At 45.2% G+C, this 21,334-nt stretch overlaps 1 protein-coding gene across 2 annotated transcripts in view; it reads right to left on the reverse strand.

Annotated features, from left to right (window-relative positions):
* Nucleotides 1–664: 664 nt before the first annotated feature.
* LOC147603122 (uncharacterized) overlaps nt 665–21,334 on the reverse strand; it is a 49,172-nt gene continuing 28,502 nt past the window's right edge. Inside the window, exons 4-6 of one of the 2 annotated variants that reach the window (XM_086797172.1) lie at nt 17,553–17,662; nt 17,339–17,413; nt 665–1,010 (exon numbers count right to left, since the gene is read on the reverse strand). In XM_086797172.1, coding sequence (XP_086653298.1) covers nt 906–1,010; nt 17,339–17,413; nt 17,553–17,662 — 290 coding nt within the window. In that variant the 3' untranslated portion in view covers nt 665–905. Of the gene's footprint in view, nt 1,011–1,079; nt 1,551–17,338; nt 17,414–17,552; nt 17,663–21,334 lie in introns of those variants that run through there. The other variant, XM_086797173.1, reaches the window with a different exon arrangement.

A 21,334-nucleotide genomic window follows, 5' to 3' on the forward strand; every position in this document is an offset into this window, starting at 1 on the left:
TAGGCAGCCGCTCAAGCATCAACTCAACAATAGATAAACAATAATTAACATGAGCATGAACAAGTGAATCTAACATTGACAAAGTCAATACTTGAATCACAATTGACTTCCATCTTTGGCATTAACCTTTTTGTGCATTGATCTTGGGATTTTGCAAAATATTTGTAATTGATAAACTGAAAATGTTAGCTTCTTCATATATGAACGGCACGTTGAACCCCCTAGTTTAAGGTGTCTGGTGTAACACTTGCCTATGGTTGCTCCAAGCAGTTTTAGTAGGTCCACTACTTGATAATGTGGAGGAAAACTTTATTTGGAAGTAGTGGGGTTATGAAGGATAAGCGATATTTGCGTCTAGGGGATTGATACACAAAATTAGGGTGAACTGAGAGGCAAGATTCATCTCATTCTGAATAGGTGAATGCCTAGGAGGAAAAGTTTAAAGATTTTTACGTCACAATGATGTCATCCTCCAAGACGGGTCGAAGAACTTTAGTGACACCTCTTGCGATGGGAGCTCTGCAAGTCATCAAAGAATACATGGAGCGTGCTACTCATAATTTGTGCGCGCGTGTGGGTGCATGTATGGAAATGGGAGTCATATGGGATGTAGAAGCTTTCTTTGAGAGATGCACTTGCAAGCTTTCATTTGCTATAGATTATCAATAAATTCGGTTCACGATTTGAGCTCACATTGTTCAATATCCTTGTAATTTGATATTGCAGCTTTTCTTTATAACTTTAGATCAACCCTAACTGCTTAGAAAATCAAGTCTTCACACTTTACAAAATCCATCCATGCCAGCTCCATCTCCTCTAAAGATGGAAAGTAAGAGATCTGCACTATTCACTTTAGGATTGGAGAATCAGAATTTTTTTTCCTTCAAGAATATCAACCTCAACTATTATTTCTTTGAATTGTCTAGGCAGCAAGGTTTCACTTTTAACATATCCACAAGATGTGGATAAAGAGGATGAGCCCGTATACCAGGAAGTAGCATGGAGCTTGCCTGATCAAGATACACAACACACAAATCAACTAGGGGACATGGAAAAGTTCTTCCCCCAAACACACAGAAGGATTCAAAGTTTTATACTGAATTTAGGATTAGATATCATCACTTTGCATACTCAATATACAAGATCTTCAAAGGTGAGGGGGATTTGGACTTGGAGCTAGATGTATAAATCACATTATCCACAAGTAATGAGATGACTGTTTTAACGAGAGAGAGAGAGAGAGAGAGAGAGAGAGAGAGAGAGAGAGAGTTATTTATTGTTGTTTGCACTTGGCCAAAGTGAGCCTATTAAGACCAACACAATAGTATATGAATAGCAAGAGATGTGTGGACCATCCCTTTGTAACAAAAATTTGTGTCCTCGGTGAAAAGCTTGCCCTCAATAGGCAAAGCAACTCTTGCAACCGCCTAATTTGCAAAGTACACAGCAAAGAGCCTGCTGCTAGTAAACTGCATGTCAGTGTTGTGTGCTCCGGATGTTCAATCCACAGGAACTTCAACTTCCATCTTCATGCCAGTTTTATCCCACAGCTGAATATAAAGATTCATCAGTTCGTAACTAAATAATTTAGATTGGAAAATTAAATCCAAAATGCAATTTCTGGCTACTTAAGCTAATTTCAAAAACAAATAAGAGGCAAGGATATTTTTGCAATTGTGTCACGTTGGTCTGTGATGGGGAGGTTCATTCAGCAAGAACACTCCGGCCCAGAAGCGGCTTCCAAACAAGAAAGCGACAAACAGAAACGCAGGGACAATGTATCTTTTGTTTGAGGATCTTACACAATGTGCACAAGTGTAGGCTGCATGGACACAGGTAACAGCCCAGTCTCGTCTACTCCTTAAGTAACACAAGCCCAACAGCGACATGATCATCCCTGCAGGCAGCCTTTTGTGTGGAGGCCTCCTTTTCTCGGTGGACAGCACAAAAATTTCTCCTATGCGACAGCCTTTTTAAGGGCAAACATTCATCACCTTTTCTGTGTGGACTGCACAAGGGGAATTCCAACAATGGGAGCCTACAGCGGAGGGATCCCAGATATACTTCACCCAATGGAAGCATGGCTTCTCTCCAGATTCAGACACTCTAGCGAAGTTTCAAGGTTTATCCCCCCCCCCCCCCCCCCCCCCAAAAAAAAAGGTGGTAGCTGCCATTGGGAGGACAACAAGGTCCCTAACCCTTGTCTCATCGCCTCTTCAAAGAACCTCTCGTCACTCGTGATCCCCCAACTAGACAGTTCACATTTCTTGCAGCAGATGGAGTTCTGGACCGCTCATGCGATGTTTTGTACCACCAAATGGGTCGCCTAGCACAGGCTTGCCCTTGTCAGCACTGGAGTGCGGGGGTCATCGCGAGCCCTAAGCGATGGGGGCTCTAATGTGTGTTGCCTGAACGTGACAACCTGCTAACAATCTCTCCATCGACCGGACCCGCCCCCAGACCCCCAGCAAGGCCACACCCAACAGGCAGGAGCAGAAGACCCCTGACTGCAAGCCCATCATTGTTGCGGCCAACGTGGAGGGGGCCACACATAACAGAGAGTATAAAAAGATGTGTAATGCAATGAAAAAACACATAATCAAGTGCCTAGAACACTGATCGGGTCATTTAGATAATTCAGTTTCTACCTCTGTGAAAGCCTTTTCCGTCCAAGGTGACCGATCACCCAATGGAAGCATGACTTCTCTCCAGATTCAGCCATGCTAGCGAAGTTTCAAGATACTCGGTTTTAGTTTATCTCCCCCCCCCCAAAAAAAGGTGGTAGCTGCCGTTGGGAGGACAACAGGGTCCCTAACCCTCGTCTCATCGCCTCTTCAAAGAACCTCTCTTCACTCGTGATCCCCCAACTAGACAGTTCACATTTCTTGCAGCACATGGAGTTCTCTAGACTGCTCACGCGATGTTTTGTACCATCAAAATGGGTCGCACACTGGAGTGCGAGGGTCATCACAAGCCCGGTGCAATGGGGGCTCTAATGTGTTGCCTGGACATGGCCCCCCCGCCAACAATCTCTCCATCGGCCGGACCTGCCCCCAGATAGCGGAGACCCCTGGCAAGGCCCCACCCAACAGGCAGGAGTAGCAGACCCCTGACTGCAAGCCCATTGTTGTCGCAGCCAACATGGAGGGGGCCACACATAACAGAGAGTATAAAAGGGTGTGTAATGCTATATATATATATGTGTGTGTGTGTGTGTGTGTGTATTCTTACAGGCTCAGAATAGTACAATCCATTGTGATGTCCTATGTCCAGTTCTATTTGCCCTTGCTCCATTGGTCCTCTAGGGATATTTCAGCTTTTATGTCTCAAGCTATGGAGATATTATGGAAGACAAAAACTGCTGTAAAAGCATTGAGACTGATGAAGATGGAAATGGTGTGCTCCCCAAGGATGCATGGTGGACTTAATGTCCTCAATATAAAATATCATGTACTTGCAAGGAAGGCTACAATGTTGCATACTTTCTTCCGTCAACAGCAGCCATGGACTTGTATGTTAGCATCCATGTGTGTCAACATGAGGACTTGTGCTTATGGTTTTTGGATTACGGATCATTGGGAAGTTGTGATTGGGAGATTTGTAGGGAGGATACCTGGTTGTCCTTTCTCTACTGCCCTCATACTTGACTGGAAACAAGTTCTCTCTAAGGTCAAATGGGCTCCTGATAATTGCTTGGAGACAAACTCGATGAGGAAAGAAAGTATTCATTGGAGTGCCATCTTTGACACTCCACTTGCTTTACAGGAACCTGTTCGGGCATACAATCTTATGAAATTGGGAATTAGGTACATACATGATGTGGTAGATGATCGGGGATATGTATTATCCTTTCCCCGGGCCACTGCTACCTATGCATTGGGAATGCATCATAGGTTGATATGGAAGAAAATTGCTGATTTATTGCATCCCTTTTTACCTATTCCACCTGTGGCTGACACAGACAGGCTTATGGATTGGCAATTGCAGCCATCTACTACATGCATTCATCCTATTCCCCTTCCTGCCTTAACCTCCATCAAAGCCTACAAGCTTCTTCAGCCTGCCCCATGGATTCATCAACATGCTAATTCTCTGTGGCATATAAGGAAACCCCTCTCATGGTGGCGGAAGAATCTCCAGATGTTGTGGAAGTGTAAAATGCCATTGAAACAAAGACTTTCTTTGGAGATGTTTGACAGGCACATTGTCAGTGGGGGTCATACTTGCTAAACGTCACATTGCACCTTCCACATGTCTAAGATGTCAGGCTCCCTCAGAGACTGTTCTTCATCTGCTTTGGCACTGCCCTTGTTCCAGGATCCTCCTCAGGAGAATTTCATATTTTCTTCGGCTCCGTTTCCCTAGTCACATATTTGGGAAACATTTCTGGCTTTTTGGCAGATATATGCGGTCCTTGTCCCAATACTCACTATTTCTCTCTTGGGTGAGATATTGGGCTCTTTGGACAATTTGGAGTGAGCATAATTTGGCATATTTGGGTCGGCAGAATCACCAGTCATATGAATCCTTCAGAGCCTCATTGCGGCAATCCTTATATGATGCCTGCCATGAGGGTGATATGGATGCTTCTTGTTTAGAGCTTTTCTCTTTATGTTTCTGACATTTGGGATACTCTCCGCTTCGGAGACTTCCCATCTTGTAAATTTATGAGCATATAAATATACTGCACTGGATATTACCAAAAAAAAAAAGTGTGTGTATATTCTTGTGACACACCTACCAGTATGCAGGGCAGAGCCAAACATCAGATAGCAACCAACGGGCAGAGTCGGACAGCACAGATGACACATAGCACTGCCACCTGGAAATGATGACATGGCAATGGTGATGTGGCATTGATGGCATGGCAGTGGTGATGTGGCATTGATGATGTGGCAGCTGGATATTGGTGCAAATATACATGAGTAGCCAAATCGTCATATTCATCGGCGTTCCTCACTGTTGGACTCCACACAGTGTTTTTCTGTAGGCGAAGTATTAGCCAAGAGTTACAGTGTAGATAAACAGAGCGTCCAAGCTATGGAGGCTTGAAGATATCCATGGTGGTGTGTAGCAAAGAGAAAGCTTCAAGGAGAGAGATGATGAACCATCAAGCCACGGCAATGGTTGCACAGGTGAAGAGAAATGAAGAGAGTAAGAGGGGGAGAGAGGGAGAGAGAGAGAGAGAGAGAGAGAGAGAGAGAGAACAGAGGATAAAAGCAGCACTGTAGCGAACCCCATCCCCTTCATGCATGCCATGTGTGATCATATACGTACGGAGAGATGAAGCTGCCAGACATGTCTCTGATAAGGGCTTGGGTATTTCAGTGCACTGCATGGGCCTCCTGCTTCTGTGCTGCATACATGTCCCTGATTAGGGTGTTATCCTCTTGCAGGTGCTGAATTAGGGTTTGAGAGAAAGGGTTTTCTTTGCTTTTGTACATGGATTTGGATGACCCAACTGCTGCTGTTGGTGGCATGGCTGCCAATAGCCTTAGCTTGGATCTTATTGAGGAGATGATCGAGAAGGATGTGGGTTATGCTTCAGATGCCTCGGAGCAACAAAAACGTCAAAGGCTTGATGTTGATACAAGCTACACTCTGGTGAATGTTGGAGAGAATGCAGAGGAAAGTTCTCAAGTACCTTCTCCGGAGTTTGCACGTTTGTTGCAGATCACTAGTGAGCTTCTGCAAGAATATGTGAAGGCAAATAGCGTGCAAATGGCTGCAGTAGATAATGATGGTGTGGCTGATGTATGCATGGAGACTCCTTTGTTGCTACAACAGCTAGCAGATTTTCATGATCGTGCTGCTATCTTCTTCTTTACTGGGCGTATTCCGTTGTTGCCTCGTCTTAGAGCATGGTTGGGCCGCTTGGTGTCGCCTGAGGCACTTGAGGAGATTTATGATGGTCCGAGAGGCTTTTATGAAATACTTTTTCGCACTTCGGAAGCCCGTAGAGCAGTCTTGGAGCAGGTGCCACTCTTTTTGGATGGGCAGTTGGTTCATGTGGTTCCGTGGAAGCATATGGCAGAGTACCAAGATATGTTGCGCCAGGCTTGCCCAGTTTGGGTTGAAGTGAAACAATTCCCACCAATGTTTTGGCGTGTTTTACCAGATCTCATGCGAGGTATCGGACATCTAGAAACCGAAATCGTCTATGCATGTTATGGGATACTGGGAGACCTAGGCCGACACATTTGCGTGTCAATATGGCTGGGCTGCAACCTTTAATGTATGAATTGAGGTGGGATACATTTGCTAGCCACTGTTTCAAATGTGGTAAGATGGGCCACTTTGTCTCCGAATGTCCTAAGAAAGAACAAGTTGTTGCTACCAAGGATATCGTTGATGGGCAGTTGCCCGTGGAAGATGAGCATGATGCTCCTTTACATGATGCCCAGCACATGGATGTACATGTGGATGTTCAGAATGAGGTTAAGCAGCCATGGGTGGAAGTACGTGGTAAAAAGACACGATTTGTTGCCCCGCGGGCGGATTTCTCAGATGCTGTTTGGCGGGGGCCTTTGGGTACTCATCAGGGGCCCTTACATACATATGCTCGTCGCCCTTTGGGTTCAGGTGCCCAGCAACAGACCAGGATTGAGAGGCCGGGAGACCAACTTTCTCAAGGTACAGGGGCTCTTGGGGTGGATAGAGTAGAACGCTATCCTATTAGAAGTCGCCTAACAAAAGAAGCACAACAACAATTGCCTCTTATGTTTGGTTTGAAGGGTGAGGTCATCTCGCCATGGGATGGTCATTACCCTTTGGCACGTGCTCGGGAACTCCAAGGGCAGTCTGAGATCACAAATACCATGTCTAAAAATGCAATGCTTCAAAAGGTTCGTGATTTGGCAGATTGTCCTGGGCCTAGTACACGGCCTTGTTGATTCCTTTTCTGGGAAGGCTTATGAAAATTGTACAATGGAATGTAAAGGGTATTTCTTCGCGCCAAAAGCAGTTCAGGCTTTGGCGTACAACTTTTTATCATGGTTGGGATGTTTTGTGTGCAATTGAACATAAGCAGCATAAGTTGGCTGGCAAAGCCTATGTATATAAGGGGTTTCATGTTTTCTACAGCGGACATCCTGCTTTGCAGTCAGGTGTTATGTTTGCTGTTCGTTCGCAGTTTCAGCCTTCTCTTGTGATTCAAGATGTTCATGGAAGATTTCTAGTGATACAGATTGTTTGGGATGATACGCCTTTATGGTTGTTAGGGGTGTATGCTCCAAATAATGCTCGTGCTCGCCGTTTGCTGTGGAATGACTTGTGTGCTCTTTCAATCTCTCATCCTGGCTTTGTGATGGGAGACTTTAATATGTGTGTCTCCGGGGAGCAAGCCACGTCGCCTCATTCTGTAATGGATGGCCCGGAGAGAATGGCGTGGGAAGCTTTTGCAGCAAGGTCGCTAAAACAAGACATGTGGTCTTGGTTGCATCCAGATGAAAGGGGTTACACTTATGCCTCACAACAGTTTTGGGGCACTTATGCTAGATTGGATAGGATGTATATTTTACATCAAGATCTCTTTTTGCCAGAGGTTCTTACTATGATGGTTGATCAGCAACAGGTTTTGTCGGATCATTGGCCGCTTGTGTTTGAAATGGTCTATCATCCTGTGGATGCATATAAAGGCTTGTTGGGACGCTTGCCTTTGCGCTTAAATCACACTTTTTTGGAGCATGAAGTTTTTGATGTTTATATGCGTCAGTTGATACGACATTTCTCCACAAGAGTGTCCATGGCTGATTATCATGCTTGGCCAGTGTTCCTTACCAACACTCGGAAATTGGCGCGCCATTATGGTCTTGCTAATGCCTCTATACAAAAACAACATGTGGCTCTTCTTGAGTCGCTTTTAAAGGGCTTGCGGGCGTTCATGTTTACTGACTCTATGGATGCTGAAGTTGTGGATGCCATAGAATGGCTGAAAAAGGAGCTATCTAGGGTGCAGGAATCACAATATGTTCGCTTTAAACTACTTGCACGTCTTGATGCTTTGCGGGATGCTAACTGTCAATCTCATCGCTTCTATGATAAGTTGCATCAAAAACATATGCGTGAGAATATTGTTAGGCTGATGGATGCCCAAGGCAACCTTGTTACTCAACCTTCTGAGGTTATTCAGCATTGCATCAGGTTTTATGACGATTTGCTTGCCCCTCGAGAGGATGTCTCGCCGGCTGTCCTGGCTGCAAGGGAGTCATTGTTTGCTGAAGTACGATATCAAGTTGACCCTGATGTGGCGGTTCAGCTTGATGCTCCTGTTACTCAAGGAGAAGTGGAAGCTGTTCTCTCCAAACTTCCCATGGGAAAGAGCCCTGGTTGGGATGGTTTGACAAATGAGTTTTTCCGAAAATATGCTGATCAGCTTGCAGAGCCTTTGACGCTTATTTGTCAAAGGGTTTGGGATGAGGGATATATGCCTGCCGATTGGAAGTTGGGCATACTTCGTTTGTTGCCCAAAGTCCCTTCACCTACTTTTTTGGCTCAATGGCGCCCAATCTCACTCATGGGTATTATGTATAAAATCTTTACAAAGATTTTTGCCAATCGCTTGCAGAAGGTGCTTCCTACTCTTATTCATCCATATCAATATGGATTTGTGCATGGCAGGAATATTTTGCATAATATTCTTAATGTTCAAATTGGAGTGGATTATGCCAAGGCAAAGAAGCAAGAGATTGTGATGGTGCAATTGGATCTTGAAAAAGCTTTTGATCATGTCAGCTGGTCTTTCCTTTCTCAGTTAATGACAGCCATGGGCTTTGGTCCCAAAATGGCTAATTTGGTGCATTTACTTGGCTCTGGCTCTATCATGCGGATTATGCTCAATGGAGGACTTTCGGATGGTATTTCTCTCACCCGTTCTCTCCGGCAGGGCTGTCCTCTTAGCCCTCTTTTCTTTGCCATTGCCACTCATCCTATGTTATCTCGCCTAGATGCTATGGCATCGCATGGTGAAGTGGTTGGTTTGCATCTCCCTCATGGCAAGCAATTGGTTGCTCAAGCCCTTGCGGATGACACTTTTATGTTTCTCAGGGCTGAAAAAGCCAATATAGATCGAGTAATGGAAGCTTGGAATAATTTTGCATTGGCTTCTGGGCTGGAAATAAATTCAACAAAATCAACCCTCATTGTATGCACGGAATTTGATCTTGAGGCATTAGGGTGGCAAGGCCGTGTGGTGCATACAGGAGACATTGTTCGTTAACTTGGGTATCCGGTGGGTGTGGATGTGGACCCCCAAGCGCTTCTTGCTTGGATTTCTGCTCGGATCTCGGATAAATTTGTGTATTGGAAAGCTCAAGGGTGGCCTATGCACGTGAGGGTTAAGGTAGCTCAGGTTATTATGCTTAGCATGATTTCTTATTTTTTGCCTTTGCTACCTTGGACGCACAAATCTCTTCTCCATTTGGTTGCTCCCATTCGGTTTATGCTGTGGAAGAGGCAAGGAAATATTATGGGTCAAACATGGATAGCTTGGAATCACATTACGACGCCCAAAAGAATGGGTGGGGCTGCTTTACTGGATGTCCGCTTGCATATGGTGGCGCGTAGGTGGGCGCTTTTTCAGGATATGTGTTTGCAGGAGCAGCCTTGGGTATTCATGGCTCGTGACTTGATTGAGTTGGAGGGATTGTCACATGGACGGACACGTGTGCAGGCTTCATGGTGGGACATTGTGAATGCGGTTCATCCTGTCCGTATTCGCTCATCTCACATTTTATCGCATATTCTCCTTTCTTGGCATGAAGTTCTACTATTGGCTCGGTGGGATCTTGGTCATGAAAGACTACTTTTGAACTCTTTGCAGTTCGAAACATTTGTGGAGTCGCGTGTCATTGTTTGGCCAGACAGAGATGCTTCACGCATACGACTCAACCGCATGGTTAGGTTAGGCTTGGTTAGAATCCGAGATGCTGTGATACCTGGTCGTGACAAGCCATATTCATTTCGTCGTATTCGGCAACACTTCAGGGTTCCTCGGACATTTCAGCCACTATGGGTTGACATCATGCATGCAGTTGAGCCTTTTACTCCATTGCCTCGGCCATCTGCAAATCAGCCTTGGCTTGATTGGGCACTATGTAAATCTGGTGACTTGATATCACTTTCAGCTAACCAGGTCTATCATAAGCTCGTATCAGAGAAAGGTTGGGTTTCAGCCAAGGCCAATAAGGTGTGGGGATTGCACAAGTCTAAATCATGGTGGCAGAAAACTCTTATGCGTGGTTGGCAGTCTAAACTCCCTTACCAAGGTAAGGTTTTCATTTGGAGGATGTTGGTGGGAGGGTTACCTACACGGGATCAGCTCAGCCGTCGTAAAATTACATTGGCCTCTTGCTTCTTCTGCATGACATGCACTGAAACAGTTATGCATCTGTTCATGAGTTGTCCAGTGGCCCGTCAGATTTGGTCTTTTATCTCTCGCGTCTGGGAGGCAGTAGAGAGGTCTACTGTTTCGGCTCATTAGTGGATATTTGGGATTTGTCCTCAAGTCATTACTTCGGACAGTCACCTTGTGATATTCCATTTCCTTAGATGGACAGGACTTTGGCATATTTGGACTACGCGGAATGGGTTCATCTTTGATTCCTTGTCTGGAATACATGGGCACATTCTACGTATCCGCAGTTTGCTGCTTTGGTAGTTTTCTTCTCTTCTCTCAGCTCAGCTACTGGATGCAGATGTTATTTCGTTATGGTCTACGGCGGCTCAGCTGGCTCATCTTTGATGCTTTTATCTGGGATGCTTATTTGGCTAGGAGGCTTTCTTATTAGTGTACAAGTTTGCATGGTCATGATCCTTTAGAGGATCTTTTGTGGGGTTTTTTTTTTTGGGGCCATAGGTTCTGTGTGAGCCATGTGGCTGATGTACATTTTTACATATAATATAAAATAGCATTTCACGAAAAAGAAAAAAGAAAAAAGAAAAAAAAAAAGAGAGAGAACAGAGGTGTTCAAAACCAAGAGAGAGCAAGAGAATGCACGACTCAATGATTTGAATGATTGTTTGTGTAGAAGCTTACACCAATTACATGCTTTTGTAGACTGAAAGCCTTATCTTTTGACTCAAGGGCACATACTAGACAAGTGACACATGCACACTTATCTTATCCACACCTAAGGGTGGATTCACACACACTAACACACTTCACCATTTTAGGGGTTGTTCGCATAGACACAAGTGGTACACAAACAGGGTACACGTACACAATGGGTACGCACAGATGTTGGGTTACAGGCCTAAATGACCCCCTCTATGTACTTTTGTATATCTTTGTACATGGCCTTTTTGAAGGCTTAGGATTTCTTTTTAAAAAAGGTCCTTGGCCAAGTTCACATTGAACTTGGGCCAAAGACTTTTAAAAAGGTCTCAAGACCTTACTTTTAATAAAAAGGGAACACAAGGGCAAAATGCCCTAACATTTTTCCCTAAATCGTACGATCTCTCTCTCTCTCTCTTTTTTTCGAAGCTCTACGCCTCTCTCTCTGTGTGCTCACGCCTCTTTGCTGCAGCCCCCAGACCACACTATTGGACCTTGTGCATCACCTGCCACCTTCCATGCTCCCTTTCAACAGAGACTCCAAATCCCAACATACACTAAGTCAAAGGGTTGTGATTTGACGTCTTCATTCTCAGCCACATCTTGTACTTGAATTTCAGTTGTATCATTACTTCTTTCTTGTACATAACACAAAGCAATAGTTTAGGACTCTTGTGTGTTGTATGTGTGATTCCGCCACACTCTTCTTTCTATCTCTGGAAAACCATAGCACATAGGTGCGAGGGTTCCACAGTTGGAGTTGGTATTAGAGCCTAGGGAACTTACCCCACTAAACCCTTACCTCATCGCGCGTGGCTGAAATCCCTCACCCCGTCCTTGATCACTTGATGTTTGTCATGGATTCACAATTCACCGATTAACACTGAGCATGAAGGCATCCATGGACACACACGTAGGTAAAATGGAGGCTATATTTGCCCATCTCGACAAGATTTAGTTAGCACCTCAAGCACCTCTATTCCGGATCTGGAATCTACATTGGCACGAGCTTCAAAGCAAGTGTTGGACAATTCGAAGGACAAGGTGGCAAAACTTTTTGGAGAATCCTTTGGATGCAAGCGACGATATATTGGTTGGATGAGCTTCACTCCTAGTCCAACCGTCATCATTCTACACCTACACATAATCAACAGAAGAGACACCGTTCACATCACTGACACGTAATCAACAATAGAGACACCGTTCACATCACTGATGGTCTCCTTCATGGAGTCCCTCTCCACCGGATTCTCGAGACAGTTCCGTTCGCCTTCATTGGCTCGACGTCAAGGGACTACTAGTTTGCCGAGTTCTTATGCCTCGTGAGGAACGAGCTCAATTATTGAAGCTTCTGAAGCCTCGCAAGTTCAACAGGAAGATGGACAAAGAAGTCATCACCAGTTGGACCCGCAAGATGGTTGCCACATTGGCAGTAGCAGGTGGTGCAGATATTTTTCAGCTCCATTTGGTGCATATGGCTTTGGCGGGGTACCGCTCTCATGTGATGGGAAGACCACCTTAGGCACCACTCCATGACTTGCTAGGATGCGTTTGCTACAAGGCGATCTTGAGACAATTTATTCCCGTAGATTAAGAGCATGTATTTTTTTTTTTTCCCGGGAAAAAGATCCTTCAATTAGTTAAAGAGAAAATAGCCACAAAGGGCTAAGTACAATCACGAAGGGCTAAATACAAACTCGCCTCATATAAGGGCGGGAAACAAGTGATCATAAGGGGGAGAGATGCTTCTTCTCCAACTGTCCACTCTATGAGGAGAAGGCTATCTCATAAAGGGGGAGGGGGGGAAAACAACCACACATGGTCTGTAGTACCAAATGGGGTCACCGCCTCTATCAGTGAGAAAAGGGCCAGGCCTCCAAAGTCTCAAGAAGGCTTCCCGCTGCTTCCGCATGCGGTCAAAACCTCCCTGCAGCTTCCCCCACTACCCGCGGAGGGTGTGAATGATGTCGAGCCATATGCTCTTGATGGTCTCACCCGACGGAGTGTGGGTACCCTCGATGGCCTCGCTACATCTAGCACGCCAGATGTGCCAAGCTGCTATGCTATTGCAAATCTCCCAGCGTTGGCATGAGCCTGGACGCCAAACACCTGCAGGTGGGGCTGTGACTGGTACTATTGTAATACGATGGTGGGAGACCTGAAGGGCATGGCCTTCCCCATCCTCCTCCTAAGTCCTCACCACTCTAGCCTCGGTGGCCCAAGTGACAGTACCCCAAGTGATAATCCGGGTCGATGCCATGTCCATAGCAAAGATGCGGAGAATCCGCTGCCAAATCTGTTGAGCCTTCGGGCAATCCCAAAGGCAATGTCGCTGAGACTCCTGGGAGTGGCCGCACCTTAGGCAAGCTGTTGGCCACCTCCCAACTGCCAACCAAATACCCACTGCCAGACTCTTGTGTGCCATCAACCAGAGGAAGAGAGTCATTTTACTCGATCGAAAGCTATCCCAAAGCCTCTTCCAAAAATCTGAATGGAAGCACTGTGATAGGCCCTGAGATTGCCAGTGCACTATTGTTGCCGGTGTGCCATCTATCTCCGACATTTGGATCCTGCGGCTGAGCCTCGCTGTATATGCAAAGAAAGGGGCATCCAGAGTCTCCAACCAATCTGTGGAATCATGCCAGGTCCACTCTCCAGGGTCCCACTGCAACCGCGTGAGAGGTCAGCACTCCCAAATCCATAACCGCCAAAATCTCTCCCTGGCCACCTTGGCCAATGCTGGATCTATGTGCCATACACGTGCCCGAAAACCAATCACCCTCACCCTCTACAAGGTGCTACCTCTGAAATCCCCCAAGGGGTGCTCTAATCTCTCTAATCTCCCATGTAATCCAATAGAAAAGGTGAGCAGACAATTGTCCTCATCTGCTCCATAGACCGCCACAAGAATATCGTGTCTGGTGAACACGCCTAGCCATATCCGGGGGGGGTCGGGTCGGGTCTGGAATAGGAGTCGACCACTCCAGAGGAATAGCTGAGTCAATGTTGATGCTGAGCCTGTCTCTACCCCAGGCCTCTCTCCTGCTCCTCCTGTGGTAACTACCTATGTGCAACCCAATCTCCAAGCGACCTGGCTGGTTCCATGCTCAAGGCGCCCCAAGATATGTGGGGTCAAGCCCCTAGCATGTGACCACTTTTTCTAATCTTGTTAAGATTGTGTTTAGGAGATCTTTGTTAGACACGCCTGGGAAGATTGAGATGGTACAAGGTATCCTGAAAGGGAAAGCCTTGTCATGGTGGTGCAGCATGCAAGAGGTTGATAGTCGTAACACACAACAAAGCCTTCTTTATACCCGTGAGTCTACAAAATTCCACTTATAGAGAAAGAGAGTAGAAGAGAGAGAGAGAGAGAGAGAGCAGATAAGAGTCGACACAATATCGGGTCCCAATTTACCCACTGAAGGGTCTCCCCTAGCAAGGAGGAGTATTTGCTTATATTAATCTTTGGAGAACTTACAATGAGAAATGCATAATAGCATCAATCAACAACATTAAAGGCTTAATAGTATTAGTTGGCCAGCACTGGTTATCAGTCGGCCAGTTGTAAACACCAATCAGATTCAGTCAAGCAGCATCATTCCTAGCATTTCTAGCATTTAATGTTAATGTTAAGCATACCATTTAATTAGCATTTAATGTTAAATTTTGTCCAAATCATTCCTAGCATTTAATGTTAAGCGTAGCATTTAATTAGCATTTAATGCTAAATTTTGTCCAAATGCTACTCCTCGAAGGGTTAATGTCAGCATTCAACCAGCATATGTGCATCCCTCAGTTTTGGGGTTGCATAGTGCCATTCAAAGGAGCTTGGACAACATCTAGATCAGCCTGCGTTGGGTCTACATTGTCCTTGCATTGGCAGGCCTCAGTCATCTAGAGGACTCTTACACCCTCTGGAGATCCCTTATAGGAAATGGGAGAGTATGTATTTCCATGGACTTTATCACTAGTTTACCACGCATTCACAGAGGGCATGAAGCCATTTGGGTGGTGGTAGACAGATTGACAAAGATGGCAAGATTTTACCCACAAGGAAAACAGTAACGCCTCTTGAATTGGCACATCAGTTTGTTGAGCAAGTTAGAGGGTTTACCTTGTGAATCGGGTTTTAAAGGATATGCTTCGTGCATACGTCTCCAAAAGACCATCAGACTGGGAGAGGTGATCCCGATGGTTGAGTTGCCCATGATAGTGCTAAGCATGACTAGTTACAGCATGTTTATATTGATGTACGGATACCAAACTAGATCTCCGGTAGCTATGGGACTTAAGGGTATTCAACATGATGAGGCTAGAGATTTCTTGATAAATATGTAAGAGATGCTAGCCAGAGCTAGAGATTCTATCAAAAGTACTCAGGATAGAGCACGGTTTTATGTTGATAGACAACATTCACCGAGGGAGTTATCCAAGGAAATGCTGGTGTATTTGTGAATACCCAAGAGTTTAGAGATATTACGGACGAGGAAGGTTGGGAAGTTATCCCCTAGGTACTGTGGACCTTTTCGGATCCTTATAAAGATCGGAGAGATAGCTTATAGGCTAGAACTGCCTCAAAACGTCAAAATTCCTCTAGTCTTTCATGTCAATAGACTGAATGAGATGTTGGGAGCTCAAGATAGCATTGTGACTTCTTAGGAGCTTGTTGAGGTTGAGGACTTATCCTATGTTTCACATGAACCGGAAGCAATGATGGATTTCAAGAAAATGCAACTTGGTGATGGACATTGGTGATGTTAGTATGCATGTGATTGATAATACAAATTATGCTTCTATGGATATGCATGGTGTGGATCATATTTATGTGGACCATACCTTGATTGAGTTGTAGAATGGTTCATATGTCGATGGCATGGATTTACCCATGCCTTGGCAGGAACCATTCTTCTTTGATGCCCGTAGAAGTTCTCATGATGATGTTGATCATGTCTATAAGGTACTCATGTTTGTTCATGGTGGATGCTATGTAGATCAATTTGGGCTAGATGATGAGGCATGCCATCATGGTACATCAGTTTTTGATCCAAGCATTGATTTGGATTATGAGACATTCTTTTGTTATGATCTGTGGATGCATGTGCATTAATACAAATACTGTGTAGGACATTCACTTTCGGTTATGTTGGAGACCAGTTGACGAGTATTGTGCTTATCAATGCCGCACGTCATCACGACACATTTATTTTTGATCCGGCGGATATTTATGTCATGATCTTGATAGCGCGTTTTGGGGATTTCTATTCGATGGTGATTACCTTCCAATGATGCTGCGGCAACACTTTGTGTTTGATCTAAGTGGCAATACATTTGTGGCTTGGCGTGATATGACTTATCCTTTTGATCCAAGTGGCATGATGTCTATGGTTATGGTCCGACGAATACTTGGCTTTCCATTTGATCCAGCAGGCCTTTTCTTCATTTGGCTCTTGTATATGTTTTGCATGTAAGACCACCCTTCGATTTTGAGGACGAAAAGAGGGGATGGTTTTTAATGAAGTAGTTTTAGGATGCACATGCACATAGGACTTAGTGATATTTACACATGTGGACACATGGGCCTTGGGACTATAAAAGGCACATATCTTGTGTATTTGGCAACCTTATGATCTCTCTCTCTCTCTCTCTCTCTCTCTCTCTCTCTCTCTCTCTCCCCCCCCCCGGAAACAAGATCCTTCTATTAGTTAACAAAAAAACAACCTCTAAGGGCTAAATACAAACTCCCCTCCATGTACGAAGCGAGGACCAAAGAACAAAAGGAGAGGAAGGATACACATCTCCTCAGGGGCAACCTTATGATCTTTTGACGTACTATACACTTTATCTTCTTGGAGCTATCCGCTTCTTGCACAAGCTTTCATGGCTTTCTTCGTGAACCGATGGCTACTCTAGGCATTAAGGAGCAACCTGTGTGGACTCCAACCATTGAGTCTAGTTATGAGGACTCTAACCAATGAGCTCTATTCTCTCACTAGATCGCTTTTTTGCATTGGTATCAGAGCAAGATCTCTTTCTTGCACCACAGATCAAGCAGCCATAGAGCTCAAAACAAATAGGCCCACTGTAGAACCTAGCATCAGTAATGCCATAAGGCATTAAACCCCAGCTGCAGACAAAGAGCTTCCAATGAAGAGCAAGGAACTTTGTGACTGACGCCGGCATGCTGTGACTGGTTACAAATCCCCTATAGGTGCTAAATGTTGAATTTAGCTATGAAAATTCTTGAATATATGTATTAGTACAATCTTGAACTCCCATGGTACATACCTTCAGAAAATCTTGCAAGGTCAATGGGCTGTTGATCACATATCCTGATTCTTCCAAGGCCCGATTCACTACTTGCTGTCCAAAACGAACACACACCAAGCCCTTTGTTAGACTGCAATTTCTCAACTTCAAAATCATCAAACATGGAAACCTTGTAAATTGTTTACAAGTTGTCAATTGATATAGTCTTGTGGTAGTAAAAATTTATTAAAACCTGGCGTTGTTCTTCCGAAAGAAAAGGGCCTGATAGGTCATGGAGAACCTCCAGTACATCATCACGGGTCACCTTACCGTCTCCATCAGCATCATATACTTTGAAAATGACTGCAAGTTAAAAAAAATGTATTGACTACAGGTTATAAATGCATTCAAACATACACACAACTATCTCTCTCTCATTAGCCCCATGCTTGATATTTTGGAGAGTGGTATACCATCTACTCCGAGCTGATGCTACTCTCGTGTCTCTATGTTCTTCGTATCCCATGATGAGTTTCCATGGACAGTTTTGTATCACCCCAGTGAGATAGCTATGTTTATGTTTTCTTTCTATTTTATTTTCCGTTCCATGATGAGATATGCCATGGACATTATTGTATCACTTTGGTCTCATAGGCCCATTGGATCTTTAGTAGACTCTCTCTCTCTCTCTCTCTCTCTCTCTCTCTCTCTCTCTGTGTGCTGAGCTCTCCCGCGTGCCTCGCCACCTCTCCCCTCTCCCCCTCCCCCCCCCTCCTTCCAGCTAGCTCCCTCACCTCAACTCGGATGGCGATTTGGACCGCGCCAACAGCTCCGAATGGGGGGTAAAACCCCAACACACTTACCCGTAGGCATAGTTTCCAGAAACGGCCTTTCTGGACCACCGAAACGTTTCCTCGGAAACGTTTCCAGAAACGGAAACGGCGCTTCCAAGTTTTTTTTTTCCAGGGTTTAGAAACCCGCGTGCTCTCTTTCGCCGGCATTTTGCGCCTTCTTTCCGCCGCCTGTTTGGAGCTGCTCTACCCATCTACCTTGCCCTCTACTCCTCTACCTCCACATCAGCCCTCTACCACGCCCTCTACCTCTCTACTTGGGGCCTCCACCTTTGCCATCTAAGCTCTACCAAGCAAGAAGGAGTCACACCTTGCTCGCAGCCTGCAGGACCAGAAAAACAGCCTCCACTTCTCGAATCTCTCCGAGTCTTCCGACCTCGAACCGCACAAGTAAGTTAAGTAACATGGCTCGGACTCCGGATCCTTTTTGGCAGCATGTGGAGCAAGTGGGGGCCTATGCAGGATCTGGTGGCTCCAGGAAATGGAGATGTAAATATTGTGGGTTGGTCAAAACGGGGAGTGTCACCCGTGTGAAGGACCATCTTGCTCATGTTCCAAACAAAGATGTAGGGCCATGCCCCTCTGTTCCTCTAGATGTTCGGAAAAGCCTTGAAATGTGGAGGCGAAAGCGTTTGGCCATTCCCGAAGAGGAAGTATCTACAGCAATGGGTGGTCAAGAGCATGAAGCTGGTTCAAGTCAAGCAGCAGCAGCAAAGAGGGCCAGAGGCAGAGACACAGGATCAGATTTCTCCTCTACCTCAGTGTCGGGTGTGCATGCAAGGAGGACTCCTTTGCCAGGTGATGTATCACATTCACAAGACACCCCTCCAATAAATACTGTACAAAGGGCTAGCATCCAAGCAGGATTTCAAAAGCAAGCAATTGCAGAGGCAACTAGGGAGCTCACCCGGATGTTCATACGGTGTGCCATTCCCTTTCATGTGGCCAAGACAAATCAATGGAGGAAGACCATGAGGGCCATCAGCCGCATTGGATGCGAGTGGGATGGCCCTACATCTGAGGCTCTGCGGACACGAGAGCTAAAGCGGGAAAAATCATTCTCAGAGGCAGAGGGGGGGATCCATCGCTTCCACTTCAGCAGAGGCAGAGGACCACGATCCTACCATTTCTTCATCTGAGCCTGACTCTCATGAGTCGGAGGATGACTCCTCCATGGATGATCTTGATGAGTGATTTTTGGAGCACTTAGCTCTAGGATTTTGTCATGCCAGCAGCTGCTGCCAGCCTGCCAACCACATGGATATTTTTTGATCATGTTTTGTATTTACTATAGTCTATACATATGGATTATGGATTATGGATGATGGATGATGGATGATGGATCTTGTTTTGTATTGACTCTTTTGAGGCTTGAGCCTTGAGCCTACAGTTGTCATTTCTGAATTTTGATCTATAATTTGAGTCTTTGACATTGAACTTGAGCAAAGATGTATTTTTCAAGCTTTTGTAATGTTTTTATTAATTATATATGTATGTATTAAACCCTAAAACCGAAACTCCGTTTCCCCGTTTCTTCCCGAAGGCCGAAACTCCGAAACTCCGTTTCCCGCCGTGCTCCGCACCCCCGTTTCCGAAACTCGTGGAAACTATGCCCGTAGGGGTCCCTTAGTCCCCGCTACTCTTCAGCCGAACTGCAATACCTGTTGCTACTTTTTCCTGTCGCGCGCGCGCCGCGCGTCGCGATTTGAGTCTGAAGCGTCGCGCGATCTCTTTGCTCTTCTGCTCGACCTACTAAGATAACCCTGTCAAACTGTTTACTGTTGCATCTTTTAATGCTTTGAAAACAAACCTGGCTGAAAACTTCAACAAGCGGGTGAATAGGAGTGGAATTTTCTCACACTCCACCCCAATAATGAGCAAGACAGCGAGCAAGACTGTGCTGAGAAAATCACCAGAAAATATGCAGGAAAAGACACACAATGAGATGCAAAAATCACCAGTAACAATGTCTATGGGACAACACTTGAGTGTAGGCCCGAGTGCAGGTTCAATGCCAATGCTTATGGGACAGCCCTTGAATGCAGGCCTGAGTGCAGGCCCAATGCCAATGCATATGATGATGCCAATGGAGATGGCCCCTATTATGCTAGATGAGAATGCAGCGACATTTGTCCCATCACAAGGAAGTTTGTGGACATTTCTCACATCTATTCAAGCAATACTTGCCCAACAACAAAGTGAGCTGAGCAGTTTAGCACTCAAGTGCGAAGAACTCGAATATAAAAATGCAAATCTTGATCAGACTGTCAGAATACAAGCAGAAAAAATCCAGCAGTTACAACACATCGTAGATGAGAAGATAGAAAGCAAAAGCATGCAAATACCAATAACACAGTCAGCCAGCTGGGTTAATGCAGTAAAAAATGGTGCTACAAACAATGATGAAGCCAGGCTGAAGAACAGCAATATAGACACACTTGTTGAAGAAGGACCTGATGCAAATGAACGCCGAGAGTGTGAAAAGCGTGCACAAAACATAGTGATACGTGGAATCCCGGAGCAAGAGACTGAATCCCCACTGTCTTTAGCAAAAGATATCACAGATTTTTTTGTTGAGCACTTTGCAATGCCAGATGTGGCTGTTTTGGGAGCCCACCGGGTAGGAAAGAAAAGAGAAGACAAAGACTACCACCGTGCAATAGTGTGCACAATGATGGACATGAGGAAAAGGACAATCATATTGGACAGCAGCAGCAGGATATACCTAAAAGGAACTCCCTATTTTGTCACTGAGGATAGAACACCCAAACAACAAAAAGAAAGGCGTGAGTTCTATGAAGCACGCAAGACAAGACAAGAAGCAAAAGAATCGGACAAAACCCTATAGGGGTACGCTGCCCATGGGACCCAAAAACTCCTCAAAGTGATGTTTTGGAATTGTAGAGGCTTCCCTTGGCATAAAGGAGCACGTCTTAATGATGTATTGGAAGACGCAGATGTAGCATTCTTAGCAGAGACTTGGGAAAGAGATACACGCAAGATCCCTAAGATGCATGGATACATAGTACATTCACTATACCAAACACATGCCGGTACAAGAGGGCAAGGAGGGGTTGCATGCCTATATAAGGAACACCTACAAGACATAATATTTGTATTTCCCTCCAATGAAGGGAGGAGGCTTTGTTTTTTGTTCCTTACAGCTTTGTAATAATTTCGTGGA

This window comes from Cibotium barometz, chromosome 65 (assembly GCF_041138505.1).
Source record: "Cibotium barometz isolate CiBa-2024 chromosome 65, ASM4113850v1, whole genome shotgun sequence".
Taxonomy (NCBI): Eukaryota; Viridiplantae; Streptophyta; class Polypodiopsida; order Cyatheales; family Cibotiaceae; genus Cibotium; species Cibotium barometz.